The 15,000-nt window shown below is 37.1% G+C and overlaps 1 protein-coding gene across 3 annotated transcripts; it reads left to right on the top strand.

The window, feature by feature from the left end:
• Nucleotides 1-1,167: 1,167 nt before the first annotated feature.
• On the top strand, nt 1,168-14,185 carry LOC135165191 (uncharacterized). Of its 3 annotated transcripts, XR_010299449.1 has the most exons (6): nt 1,168-1,609; nt 8,642-8,899; nt 9,449-9,791; nt 10,179-10,316; nt 10,400-11,406; nt 11,637-14,184. XR_010299449.1 is itself a non-coding variant. In XM_064126251.1 (5 exons), the coding sequence occupies exons 2-5, from the start codon at nt 8,647-8,649 to the stop codon at nt 10,515-10,517; spliced, it is 852 nt and encodes a 283-aa protein (XP_063982321.1). In that variant the 5' UTR covers nt 1,168-1,609; nt 8,642-8,646; the 3' UTR covers nt 10,518-14,185. The 3 variants fall into 3 exon arrangements, 2 of the variants coding, with proteins under 2 accessions (XP_063982321.1, XP_063982322.1); XM_064126251.1 differs by having other exon boundaries at nt 10,400-14,185; XM_064126252.1 differs by lacking the exon at nt 1,168-1,609 and adding an exon at nt 6,563-7,871 and having other exon boundaries at nt 10,400-14,185.
• Nucleotides 14,186-15,000: the final 815 nt, after the last annotated feature.

Below are 15,000 nucleotides of genomic sequence, written 5' to 3'. Positions count from 1 at the left end.
CCTTGTGTGATGGTGGGATGCTGATGGAGGCTGGAGGTTCCAGAGAAATTGATTTTTTAATGAGCTTTTTACATTGAAAATGGGTTCTACCCCACTGTATTACCGAACCATTAGTACAAGAAACATAATTATGATTCTTCGACACATAATAAGCCGCATTTTAATACTCCACGAATTTTATAACTTATAGTAGTCATCCATAATTCATTTCTACTCGTTACGCTCAACGTCTCGACTGGAGTTTACTTATACTACTGTGAATACTACTATTCTGAAAATATATAAAAATTGTTGCCTATGTAATTGCTGTAATCAAATCAGAATAGAATAGACTAGACGAGTCTCAAAATTTTTAGATATTTATGAATTGGAATTCTCTGAAGAAAAAGCATCGAGCAATTCTCGAAAGCTACTGAAAATTGACAGAGCTCTGAAATCATGCCATTAAATTCTGAATCAGTGACTGACAATTAAGTCGCACGAGCCGGTTTTACAGCCCCCGGAGCACCTGCCGCTGGTGGAAGCGCAGCATCTGGGTATCATCGCAATGTGATGAGATATGCGTCGTTAAAGAACGATGGAACTTCGTGATGCGATGCATTTTTCGGGAGGGGTCATTGAATTCATTGCAAAAAAATTCCTGTTCGTAATTCGGTCCGTGAACTGGATTACAGCTGATGACCGACCTTCATCTTCAAAATTCCCTTCACTAACTTCTCAATTTATTTCGATCTACTCTATTGCTCGACTGATAAAAGGAAAATCAGGATTTCTTTCCGTGAGCCGAGTTTTTGCATATTTATTTTTAGGGGAGTTCTGACCCAGCAGATATTCGTAATCACTGAATCACTCACTCGTTCATGTTGCATACCTTCACCCATGAAACCTACCATGAATTCTGAATATTCATTACTGAATGAAACTTGATCGATAGAAATTAAATACACGCACTTAATTGAAATCATACCACGTTCCACTGGGCAAGAATAAAAAGTCATGTATTACATACGTGACGGTTCGCCGGCTGCTCACGAGGAGGGGGTTTCGATCCTCCAGGGTAAAGTGGGGTGTTTGAATAGGATGACTCCAGTCTGAAAGCCGACGTTGTGCAAGACACTGATGATACCTCATCCTCCCACATCAGTCAATGATAAAATCACAAATTATTTCCCCTAAAACAAATAAATACATTACATTTTTAATTGAAAAAAATACAATCAATTTAATGACATGGTAACAAATCAACATAAATGAGTAAGAACGAATAAACAATAATTATAAAATGTATAAAAATCGGAATAAATTAATTAGCCAAATTGAAGAAATCCGATGCATTCAGTGACCGATTAATTAGGTTTGTAATAAAAAAACGTTATAGTGATTTAATTAAAATCATCTGTATTCTCCTCGCACAATAGTTGGTGAAAAATTTCATTAGACACGAAGTGAAGATTTGAAAAAATAATAGGGAGGAAGTGCGAGCCGGCGGGCAGCAATTATGCCATAGTCCTGGTTAGCCAGTGTGCATCAAAATTACTCCTTGCTTCGTCATAGACACTGCACTCTACCCGCTGTACCTACACCTATCAACTAGATATATTTTATTGAGGTGAGTTTACACTACGGCGCGACGAGCCGTAGACCATAAATTGCCATGTAAAATTTGATTTTCAAGATTCTTATGAGTTGTGTGGGAGTTTGACGGTTGAGGGATTTTTTAATGAGCACCGGGATTAAGGGTCAGTTGCTCCTTGGAGTCAAATCAGGGTTTGAAGTGGAGGGAGATAAGGGTCAAATGATCCTTGCACCTGCGTAAAAAATCTTCCTGATTACTCCGCTCTCATTTTCATGCTGAGCCTCTGAGTGGTGGGGTACAGTTGATGATCTTGAAAGTATTCATCATAAAATTGTTATAAAATAATCAGAGCATTGAGAAATATCGGATTCCTTTCAATACGGAAATTCTATAAGACTGAAGTATTCGAGTAATTAACTTACAGTTCATCCTCATTAGTGTCTTCATGACAGATCAACATTGTAATCAACATTTGTATCCATTTTACAATTTTATTCATCGAAGAATTCAATTTAAAAATAATAAATATCGATACGATTGCGGGAAAGTATTCTTAGGCTCGCGTACTCGTCCTATAATCCAACGAGTTTAACACGTCATTATCATAAGTTATCACTTGATCACCTAAAATCTAAAAAGGCGTAAGTGAATCTTCAAAGGGTTTTGGGCTGATATTCTCAGGATTTCTTGGTGAAGGAATAAATTGCCCTTTTACAATTGACATTGTGGTTTATCTTTTGAGTGGTTCAACACTATGAACACATATCTCACGCCTCATTGGCTTCACGACGACAATAGACTGAACAAAAAAAATATAAAAAATTAGACAACAACAATTTTTATCCTGTTTTTTTTTGTGGGATTCCCATGTCAAGGGAAGGGTACGTGCTATGATAATATACAAAGGGTGATCAACTCACGCGAAAATTCCGAGAGAATTGCAAAGTTCTATAGGTCCAGTTATAATTTCGGGAGTATTGAGGATGCGTAAGTAATGCCGGTTAGTCCCGCACATTGCTCTGCTTCCAGGGCACGTTTCGATGAACGATTGCGACCCGTTTTTTCTTCTCCTTTATTTTTCCCGGTGCAGAGCCAGACAAAACTGGAACGTGTTGTTCCCCACCCGGTCACTTGGCTTCTTTCGTCTCCAACCATTTTTTATTCATCGAATCATTCAAGGAATCGTTGTATTATGGTATACCATGTTGACTTTAATGGAGATCGGGAATTCCAACTGCTCACTCTGTAATGCATCTGACTTCACTGAGGTTTTTACGTACCATTGGAGTGAGTTTATTGAAGGATGAAAGGAAAACTGGCGGATTCAGGGGCTGATTTATAGTGAAAATAGACAAAATCAATGTGGATGATAAGGTTAATGATAATTGGAAGCGATTAATTCAGTAATGAAGTTTAATGTTGGAGAGACGAGGTAATTGAGGATTAAAACACTACTTATGTGGTTAGGCACCATGAATCGCGGATTTTCGATTCATTTTGCTGATTCTTTTCGGAGTTTATTACATAAACCCTTCAGCTGTTGTTACTGCGGAAAAATTAAGGGAAAATCAGGAAAATTTTTAAAATCACTTCCCTCCTGTTCAGATTCTTCTGGTTCTTTCACGAATTTTAGAGGAATTATTTATTTTGAATCTTTGAAATCTGCTGACTTTTTATGCGAATACTGTCTTTTTTAATTCATTAATTATTCTATCGATAGACTGTACTAATAGGGGTTAATGGAAAAGGGAAACAAAATGTAAAAACCCGAAAGGGTTTACATATGGTCATTAAATTAATTAATTATTCTATCGATATATATCCCTATATACCTTTGGATGTGTTGAATCTCTTCATCACCTTCGCCAGTTGGATTCGTGTCTCCATTAAGGATTAAATCAATAAATAATTGGGGTTCCAATTGTGATGGATGATTTTGTACAATGCCAAAAATATTTGAAAGTCAATTATCAATGAATTAAGAATAATGGTTCCAATAGTATAAGTGTCACTGGGTCAAGAATTCGAAACAATTTAACATTGTGCATCGTTAAGTTCCACACCCATATTTCCACCGTAATAAGTTGTACAGTCTGGGATAAATGAATGCAGAGTAGTGCGAAATGACGTTGTTATTACGAAAATTACAGTCCATGCGCATACGAGAACTTCCAATGCCCACGTTATTTTCATTCTTCATTTTATGTGAGCAGACAAACGCGGACAAAATTAATAAATAAGTCGTTTCCTTAGAAGAAAAAAAGCTAGTGAAACACCAAAATGCATCGAGTAAAGTTACAATAAACTCAAAAGGGTATGAAAATAATAGAACTTAATGACGACGGCATTTTTCGCCAAATTTTCCCCATTTTAATTAAATATAAATATAAATCCGTAAAGATTGATTTAAATTCACTCTGGGAGTCGCTCGAAGAGAGTCATATCGAGAGTGTCAAGTCCACTTTCTACTCAGAAGTCATTCGACCATTAAATGTTATGGCAAAAATCAAAGTCATGTGTGAAAAAAAACTAGAGGACTAGATGAAAAAAATTAAAATTCTAGCAAACGACCAGAAAAATTTAATTTCTAATAATTTTCTAATGAAATATTTTCAATTATTTAGAAATAAATATAACGAACAGAATGATGTAATAACTCGCACGATATAATCTCAATTTACCTGCAAGAAATTCAAAATCTTTTCTCAAAATTGAGTTTCTCCTACGATTTTTAAGAATTAACAAAGTAATTAATTCAACATACGAAAAAATCTATTCACAAGCGTTTAGTAATAACTAATAAAATGAGAAGAATTTAGAAAGCAGAATTCTCTTCATTATCTAAAAAAAAATATTTGCCCATACGGAAGACTTTTGCAAATTTATTCCTTCGATTCTCTATTCTCCAAACACTATCCGCATAAACATGGCAACAATTAACAGTCGATTTAAATTCAATAGGTATCTGGGCTACAAATTAACAATCGTTTAGAGTGTCACGTCACCTTATCGATAATGCTCGCAGTGTCGATTGGAGAGTAAAGGGGCCAATATCAGTATTCCGCCCGCACCTGACACCAGCCCCGCGATGTCTTCATTGTTGTCTTCCTGTCGGCGTTATTCACCTACATCCCTCGACGATACAACAATGCCAATGGGCCCCGGGGATATCTCCGATGTACGGTGAATTTTCCCTTCTTGGCTGAGGTCGCGGCGCCACCGCCGTAGATGGTGCATACGAAATGTCTTTCCATGCGGAAAATAAAATTTGCAATTGAATGTGATTTCGAGGCTAACTGTTCTCATGCCGATGGTGATATCGACGGAACTGTCGCCGGTGCGACACTCCGATGTGACACATCATAACAACAATAAAAAAAAATCTCCATTTAACGCATCCTCGTAGGCAAGTCCTAAGACAGTGGAAAATGCCGGAATAATGCGAAACTGTGTCGGGATCGCATAACATATATCTCACTGATAATTCCGATAACTCAAATAAATTAATCACTTGATGAAAAACTCCGCGAAAGTGAAGCGAAAAAGTCCGCGCTCAAATCCTTTCATAAATTATCCAGTCAAATTATTCAATAATCTGGAGTGCTGATTTCTTTTCAAAATTTCAGAACAAAAAGTAGCTAGTCTTTAAAACTTCATAAAGAACTGGGATAGATGTTCACGGTTGAAGCATAAACAACCGTAATTATTAAAATTGACATAATCTCGTGGATTACAGAGATAAATAAAACAGAAAACGTAACTAAACTTGTTCACCTCACTCAATAAAAAACTACTTCATCTAATTATGTAAGAGGTAAACTCAAATCTGGACTACGATCATAATCAAACTGATAAAACCCAGGATAAAAACTGCTTCGCGGTGTGCCACAGAAGAGTGACCGGGAACCAAATAAAATGGGACATTTAATCTGAAGTGCGAAAAAACGTTACACGCACCGTTTATTTTTATATCTACCAGGAAGAGGAAACCATATGCATCATCATGCGATTTTATGTCTGGTCTCGAAACTTAAGGCCCCCAAAAACCCGTTCTCCCCCCTCCCAAATTGAAGCGTCGGACCTGAAAATCGTCCAAAAATGTGACGATATTTTGGAATCAGTTCAACAAATTTTCTCTTTTAATTGAGTACCAGACTTCTCCCTCGCAATCCAATTACTTTTCGAATATTTGTTCTAAACAAAAATATCGGGAGATGATGCAATCGATACATCAAACTAGGATCTGACAACATTTCCGATTATGTTAATTCAGAATTGCGTTAATTTACTTAATCACTCCAATAATTTTCGGTTGTCGTCAGATCCATCGGTCACACACCCCCAACACACATTACCATTCGCACCAACATCCGGACGTTGTTTCAAATATCAGCAGTTCAGCCTCTTGAAGTTGATGTGAATGATGTTGACAAAAAATGCAAAAATTTGGGCGTAACAAATACAATCCTTCCAATCGGTCAAAAAATTGGTGCAACATCTCCAATCACTCCATCCTCCCTTTTAAATATTACCATCACGCTGTCCTCCTTAACACATTACCCAAGGATCGAAACATAGCACTATCAACGCTACTAATAACCAGTCGAGGCATCTAACGGTTACGTTATATCACCTGACTAATTTTCTGAAAACGCCGGAGTTGGTTGTAACGGATCGGAAAAATATCAGTGCCGTTGCAGTATCATACCTCAGATTGATCATACGCATATCATTTACATCCATATCCTCCTCAGTACCGAAAATTCCAGTTAAAAAATCATCAGTACCTGGTGTTGGCGCTGTTGGGAGGCCCCCAAGGAGCTGCTGGACTCCTTCAATTGCCATCGATCCCCCGGCGAGTGGGCGACTAGTTGATGAAGACCCCATGTGGCTGGTCTTTGCTGAAGGTCGCCGACGAGAGTTACGACTCGTGCCCTCGGTGTAACCAGGGATTGTACTGTTAACCATGTGCGCTCCATGGTCACTCGGTCAGGAGCATAACCAGTGTGCCATCGCGGTCACAACTACTTGTCGGGAAAATTTTAAATATCATGCGGTTTTCATGAGTTATGGACTGGGGGGTTTATCTGAAGTACATGGGAAGTGATAAGGAATGGCTTTTCATTTCAGTTTAGAGTAGCTAAACGAGACTTGAGAAATTTTAAAATTCACTTGTTGATCTCTGGGCGATGAAATAAAGTTCATGAATTATGTGTTCACTGAAGTGAAAGCTATTGAATTTTATGAATAAGTCACTTTTGTATTCGCCTTGAAAGAACTAAAAAAAGGAATATTCATTTTGATAATAGTTTTTTTTTCTTTATGATTTATTAGGCCATTGGTTCTATTGGATTATGGATAGGGATTGTCTCAAGGATATAAAAAGTGATTTAACTATTAACTTTAATTGTTTATTATCTTTCTCGTATGATGTCTCCAGATCAACTGACTCTCAGTGACCAAAGATTTGACAAAAGGTCCTTGTTTATTCATTTCTTTCTGTTTCTTCTCTGGTTCTATTTATTAAAACCATTATAAATATTTCGGTACTGTTTGGAGAAAAACTATAAAAACTATAACATACTGAGATGGACTGAAAAACAGCTACAGACAGATGATTCATTTTTGTCCACACATATCAAGCATTCTCGGTAGGTTCACTTTTGTAAAATTATTTAATAGCGAAATTAATCTTTTGTGCAAAGGAAGTGCTTAGAAATAATATAATAACGCATTTTTACAGAATTTTAATCTGTTAAAGTTTGATGAATGGACTGAGGACTGAGGACTTCATCCTCTAGTAGAAATCTCTAAATCCTCACTCTAATGTCTTCTAAACTTTTGCGAAAAAATGAGTTACGGACTGCAGATTTATCTGGACTGCACCTGGAGGAATTGGAACGGGTTTTTTCCTATCAGTTTGACGGCACTACGACGAGATAGAAGTTATCTTGAAATTATTCGTTGACATGTGTCGAACTGGGGACTAGGAAAAACACCCGGCGATGATTTCTCATCACAGTTAGATATCCGTAGATACGTTGATTTGAGATTGTTAAAACTGTTACCACATAATCTTATTACGGATTTCATTGCTAGCCATGCCAAGTGTGATTGATGTCTTTGCATTACGTGGATAAAGTTTCCAAGGGAATGAAGAAGTATGAAGCACGAAGTCCTCGGAAGAATGGGTTGAGTGAAAATGAAGGTTCTTCACTTTCTGTAACGCTTTCTAGATGGAATTATTAATGGTGGAGAGATGAGAGTAATTTTTTTTGCGACATTAGAGTTGAAGGTTATTGGAATTTCCTATACATTTGATCATTAGTGGAACTCTACGTCATTAGGATTAAAGATTAATGAATATTGGTGAAACATTTCCAAGTATTAATTTTTGAGAAAATGCGCATTTGTGATAGAAAAAACCGAATGAATTTAAAAACAATTTTTGGAAATTGGGTTATTTGAAATAATAATTCTGTAAATAATTTAAAGTACTTCTTTACTTTATTATTTAACTCAAATAATTGTGTTCGGAAGACACATCCGCTCTGTACCGATTCCTAAGAGGAATTAACTAGATTTTACAAAGGGAAATAACATCCTGAACCTTTTAATCACATGCTCTCAAAGAGTCCTATTCATTCCACTTTGTCTACATACTTAAAATCAAATCTAAATATCATACCTCACACTTATCAGCATTCCAACCCATAAAAATGTTTTTCAATTTAACGTATAAACACTCAGAAGAGAATAAGATTGATTTTCGTTCTCTATTTATTTCATGAAAAATCCAGCAACAATTATATTCTCTACGAAAAATTCCGTACAAGAACTGGACAAAACTTTCAAATGATTTAAACCGAAATTACGAGTATGGGATACTAAATACATAAGCGAAGGAAAGTGGTTATGGACGAGTGTGGGCAGACACACTTATCAGGCAGTACAATTTTTTCAATTGTATCCTACGCTAGTGTATGATACCAATCGAAGCCAATGTCTGCTCATATTATTTTTATAATTGATATTGTGATCCCGAAATTTACTCTCCTGTTGCAGACAACATGTTACGAACATCTCTCATCCTAGTCCTGTCTGTGTTCCTGCTGAAGAGCTGTCAATGTTCGCCGTCGGATAATGAAAAATCGGACGAACCTCATCATCGACAGAAGCGAGTCCTGTGGTTGACCAACGATGGACGGATAGCGTTGCCACCGGGAACTGTTATGACGATAACGCCGACCATAGCACTTCCGTTTGTTCGCTACCCACCTTACGGGTTCCTGAGCAACATGACGATCAGTCTGCCCTTCACAAGTAATTTACAATCACGAATTAGAGGCCGGTCTTCAAAAACAGTTCATGTTCTCTCGAATTAAATGTTTCCCTGGATTTTTTTTATTTATGCCAACAATATTTATCCCAACGGCGACAGATTTTTGTTCATATTGGAAATGGGATAATGATTCAATAATCAGACGTGTGAAATTCGTTCAATTATTTTATTTTATACGCTGGAAAGGCACAACCGCTTCGCTTCGTTTCCTCAAACGAACTAACTAATAGACTAAAGGGATACAACACCCTAGATTTGATGTCTCTCATCAACAATAGTCCCAGTCATGCACCTCTGGATACATTCAGAAAACATTGCATACACATCACCCCAAACTTCCTAGAATTTTCTCTCATAAAAATATTTTCTACTCTCAAGGGGAAAATCTAGAATAAAAGATATACTAATCGTACAAAGACCTATTCAGTCCATCTGAAAATTAATTATTGACAAACATTCAAAATGCAAACTCCAATAGTTCACACGAGTATGTTATCAATCCATAATCATTAATAATAAATTATTCACAGTTGATTTTGACAAACTCGGACTAACCGACAACGAAAATCCGTATGGTGCCCTTCCACCAGTATTCGACAGGGGAATGAAGAGCCGTCAGGCTGGTATGATGATGGCTGACTTTATTGCCTCATTCATCAAGCGGAGACTCCACAAACGTGATTTACAGGAGTCCCCACCGAAAAATGCATTTCACGGTGGGGAACGCGCACTTCTGTATGGCACTGCTGAGGATATGTTGAGCACCATGGGACTCGACGGGAAAGCATGTTTGTTAAGGGCTATTTGCGAAGTTCAAGGCCATCCGCTCAATAACTTTGGCCTGATTGGAGAAATGCTCAGGCTGTTCTTCACGTAAGTCGATGTAAACTCGTTTGAATCGGCAAACACTCCATGCGATATTAATTATCGTGTATTAGATTATGGATAAGGATTTACTAAATAATATCAAACGATTTGGCATAAACTTTAATTCTTTATTATCGCATGTAGAAGGTATGTCCAGAGGAACTAACCCTTAGTGACCAAAATTTTCACACTCTGGACCCACTCGACAAAAAGCCCATGTTCTCTCATTTCTTTCTCTTCTTTCGCTGTTTCGGTTTATTAAAACTATTCTAAACATTTCGGTAGTAATCTGAGAAAAACTATAAAATACTGACATGGACTAAACAGAGCTATAGACAAAGGGTTAATTTTTTTCACACACCATGCACTCTAAATATCATTTTTAATTTTCAGAGCAAGTAAATCACCATTTGCAAATTTATTGAAGGAATACGTAGAGGCTGAAAATCGGGGTAAACAGCACGGCGAGTGTTGGCCTTATTTCAAGAATTGTCCAAAATCGCTGTTTCTGCCATCAGACAACAGATACACGTGAGCATTCCCGGAAATTTATGTACTTAAGGGCTTGTCCCAATAGCGATATTATTCTCTTGTTTATGGATAATTTTTTTCAGGCGAGATGCTGAAGTAGATAATTTAGAAGCAGACTTCCCTGAAGATGTTAACGAGGTCTTCGACTCGAGAGAGGAAGACAACAGACATAGTAGGAAGCGGACGAGTCCAGCAATGTAAATTATAATCAACTCTGCTAGGTTTCTTATTAAATACGATTCAGCAGTGAAGTGGCTACGCAAATTAAACCCGAGGAAAAACTTGGCAATTTGCGCGGAGAGAATATAAAATTAATAACTACTATGGGAACATAGTAATCTAAGACTATACGGAATAACAAAAAATTTCTGTTATTTAACTAAATATTTGTGATTTAACACAGCAATTTTTGAAAGAAAAGAAAATGCAGGGATAGCAAAATAATTTTTATGAATAGTGAGAAAGTTCTGTTTTAACCGCTTCACTATCAGGTTCACAATTGGCTCATTTTCATGGTTCGGAGTGAGGTGAACACTTTGCTTGCAAATTGGAAGGAGACAAAACGAAAAGGCAGTTCTGCAATAGTACAAAAACTAAAATTCTGATAATAGTTTTTTGAATCATGAGCGCTGGATCTTTCCATGATTATGAAGTAGCACAATGTGTAACAGTTTTAGGAATATTAATTGCAGCAATTAAACCGATCATTTTACCACCACGAAGAGCGGCCCCAAGGATCGTATAAAGTTCCAGGGACAGTCGCGTCGCCATTTCGACGCATGGCGACAGTCAATCACCCGATGATTAACTAACGTATCAAAGAATTTTAACGTTCATCGTTACAAAGTCTGTCATCGGTATCTAGGCTTCGTTTTACGATTGAATTCTCAGTTTCCGATTTTATGTCATCCTGATATATGTAAGCAAGGTGCTGATGTCACTCTGCATAACAACCCATAACTCGTTCATGTGTCTACGCAGAGAAAAAACTTCTTTAAAAATGACGGACCTATTTCGTAATCTGCCAGTCAAAACAATATTCGCATATAATACCACAAGAGCTACGAAATTATCGGATATTTCCCGATAGGTTCGTTAATCTGTCAGATACAATTGAGGGTTACTTCAACATTTGTTTTTTTTTATATATATCAACATGCAAAATTTCCAGTGAAATTTCCAAGAATATCCGCTGAAATACCGTGTTGACTATACAAAATAACGTCGAATGGTGCAATCCTATTGGCCAAGATTTGGATGGGAAAAATAATCGCATATAATACCACAAGAGCTCCGAAATTATCGGATATTTCCCGATAGGTTCGTTGCAAACAAATGAACGTGTCAAGTTTTCCAGTTTAAAAATCACGAGCGCGCAGCGCGAGTGATTTTTCTGGAAAACTTGACAAGCTTATTTGTTTGTAGGGAACCTTGAGGGAAATCATCATCACTACATAGTATAAAGCAAAGTCGCTTTTTCTGTCCCTTTGTCCCTTTGTACGCTTTAATCTTTGAAACTACGCAACGGATTTTGATGCGGTTTTTTTTAATAGATAGAGTGATTCAAGAGGAAGATTTATATGTATAATAACATCCACTAAATAGTGGAGAAGTACTGTTATTTTTGAGGTTTCTAATGTGATGTCGTAAATAATTACATTTTTTCCGCTCAGGATTGCACCCGTGCGAAGCCGGGGCGGGTCGCTAGTATCAGATAATTTCGAAGTTCGAGTGGTATTCGGGGGATTATTTTTTCCATCCAAATGTTGGCCGATAGAATTGCACCATGAGACATAATTTTCAACGAATTGTCATCCAATCTGTCAGATACAATTGAGGGGTACTTTATCATTTGTTTTTTTTTATATAGGCAACATGCAAAATTTCCAGTGAAATTTCCAAGAATTTCCGCTGAAATACCGCGTTGGCTATACAAAATAACGTCGAATGGTGCAATCCTATTGGCCAAGATTTGGATGGGAAAAATAATCGGTAAAAATTGTAGAACAGTTACGCCCTTTTTCAGGGAACTTTCAGGAAAAAGTTCAGAACGTTTAAGAAGAAGTATGAGACGTTCAGTGAAAAAATATGGAACTGTTTCGTAAGTTTTACTGATTATATTTTTCATCCCAATTTCAACCAATCAAATGGTGGCATTTCCCGTCACGTGGTACAAGTAAAACTGTTTTACTTTGGATATTTTTCGAATATTTCCCTGTTTGTTGCTAAGCAATGAAAATATCCGATAATCAATTTGTACGCGTTTCAAACCCCAAAACTGTCATTAGAAAAAATCAAGTTCAAAGACTTTACCTCGACATGAGCAGATTTGGAGGAGAATCCTTGGAGATTATTGATCAAAAAATTAAAAATAATGTTCCTAATAATACAGTGAAGACAAAAGCCACAATTTGGAAACAATTCTCTGCATTTTGTGCATACAGAAAATATACGCTGGAAGCCACAACTACCAGTGAAAAACCATACCATATGACGTGAAATGCCACACATTTAATTGCTTGAAATTGAAATGAAAAAATAATCCAGCCACATACCCCTCGACCTTCAAAATTAATCGGATATTTCCCTACAGTTTCCCTGCGTAGCATCTTGAATATTGTTTTGGCTGACAATTTACGGAGCAGACAAGTAATTTTTCAAGAATTTTTCTCTCCATATATGTTAATCGTCATGAATTAATATTCTCGTCACAAGTTGGTGAAACAAAAAATGAAATAATGAAAGCAGTTAACGAGATAAACCGCTTCACAGCTGAATTTTTAATTCTATAAATGATGAAGGATGAAAATCTTTTTTCTCGAGAAAGATTTCACACAACCAAAAAAATAAGATAATGATGTTAGATAAGATTGTGATTCTGTCACAGGGAAGTGAGTAGTAATTATTCGGATAGTCGTGCTCTTGGGAGAAGTCAGAAGGCTCAGATAAACAGATAAATCGTGATCGATCTAAGCAATTGATAGCCATTTAGACGGTCGCAGGAGATGATATTTAAATCTTCTGAATGCTCTCGTAATCCGCAAAAAGCCTTCTGAATACCTTCTTAATTTAGCATACGGACTAAAGATGATTTAAGCCATTGCGGGCCGTAGTACACCGGGAATGTTGGTGTGATTGGTGCGCTATTCGAGGAGCCCAGTGGGGCCCGCCTACTGCTACGATAAAACAGGGAGTGGGGTACCGTGACGTGCCGCAATGGTTTAATGATACTAATGATAATTGTCTTTAATGACACCGAAAGTGATGTTAGATAATTGTCATACTACTTTATAGTGAAGAATATCCAATCCTAATTTACCTATTTATTTATTTATTCTTATGAATCCCGCGGAGAGAAATATTTCGTAAATTGACCGTATCGTAATTTTCAACAGAAACGTCAGAAAAAATTACCGAACGTTCCGAAAAAATTTTGTAACTCCTCCGTAAAATTTTTTTCAACCACATTTTCCATCGTAATTACGAGAACGATACGTCATTTTTATTGAATATTTTTCTCTGTGCACTACGAAGTGATTTCTTAAGTCAGTTTTAAATGAATGTCACAGTTATTTGTAGAGAGATTCATGTTAATATTCCGTACTGCCATAATATGTTTAATACTTTGTATTCGATTATCCAAGCATTATAGGGGAAGTGCGAATTCATTTGTACAGAAGTTTGTTATACATTAATGAGTGTCATTACTAGGTAGAAAATAAAAAATTGAAAAAAAAAAACGCTATTTAGTCGCGTTGCTGCCAGAATTGACGTTAGCGCCTGTCACCGCCGGGGTCAGTACTAACATTCGTCTGCACATCTACGTTAGTCTGTCCTCTTTGCGAAAACAGTATACAAGTACTTGGTGACAACGTGCGCGGTGCTGTGTACTTTGTGTTCCGCCCGAAGAGGATTGACTGAAGTAGAGGGTCAGTTCTGAGGGTTTGAGTGACACCAGCGGCATCGTAGTACCTCACCCCAGAAGAGACAGGGCGCCACGTGTAATGCTGGAGTGTCTACCCGTCAGCCGACTCAACAATTCCTCAGTCGCAGTCCCGCTGTCAGAGGAACTAGTTAAAAATGAAGATGTAGTTCTCTGCGTCACCGAAATGCTTTTTTTCCATTGAAATTAGATAACATTGGGACGAGCAGAAAGGAAGATATGAGGATACTTCATTTAAAATTAAGGAGATTGGGAAGACGTTATTCCCAACTCTACTACTGGGTTCGGTTCCACCATTTTTAAAACATTTTTTTGACAGAACAATCGAATGGTTTCTTGATTGGCGGTTTCAAAGAAACTCTGAAAATGAGAATTCTGTTTAGTAAGATAGGGATTAAGAATTAATTGCAATCAAAAATGGGCAGACATCGTAGCATTGCGTGTGGCGCCCTGCCTCTTCTGGGGTGAGATACTACGGTGCCGCTGGTATCACTCAAACCCCCAGAACTGAGCCTCTACTTCAGTCAATCCTCTTTGGTTCCGTATGTGATACGGAGAGGTCTTAACTTTTTGGATTTTTAATTATTCATTTAAAAATAAATGAGAGAATAGGGAAACATTTTAAATTCACTACAAACGGGCACAAATATAGTAGAAACCGCAGAATTGGTTCATGTTTCGAAAAGCAATCACTATCGGCTATCTACATATGAATATTATGATTACCCCATACTGCCAAAA

Source organism: Diachasmimorpha longicaudata, chromosome 8 (assembly GCF_034640455.1).
Source record: "Diachasmimorpha longicaudata isolate KC_UGA_2023 chromosome 8, iyDiaLong2, whole genome shotgun sequence".
Lineage (NCBI taxonomy): Eukaryota > Metazoa > Arthropoda > Insecta > Hymenoptera > Braconidae > Diachasmimorpha > Diachasmimorpha longicaudata.
This window is presented reverse-complemented; position numbering and strand designations above follow the sequence as displayed.

What these genes read in the sequence shown, in the direction of transcription:
- LOC135165191 (XM_064126251.1), top strand. Translation starts at nt 8,647, where the DNA reads ATGTTACGAACATCTCTCATCCTAGTCCTGTCTGTGTTCCTGCTGAAG. An exon ending in ATGCTCAGGCTGTTCTTCAC is followed by an intron (nt 9,792 to 10,178) that starts GTAAGTCGATGT and finishes TTTAATTTTCAG; the next exon opens with AGCAAGTAAATCACCATTTG. An exon ending in CCATCAGACAACAGATACAC is followed by an intron (nt 10,317 to 10,399) that starts GTGAGCATTCCC and finishes AATTTTTTTCAG; the next exon opens with GCGAGATGCTGAAGTAGATA.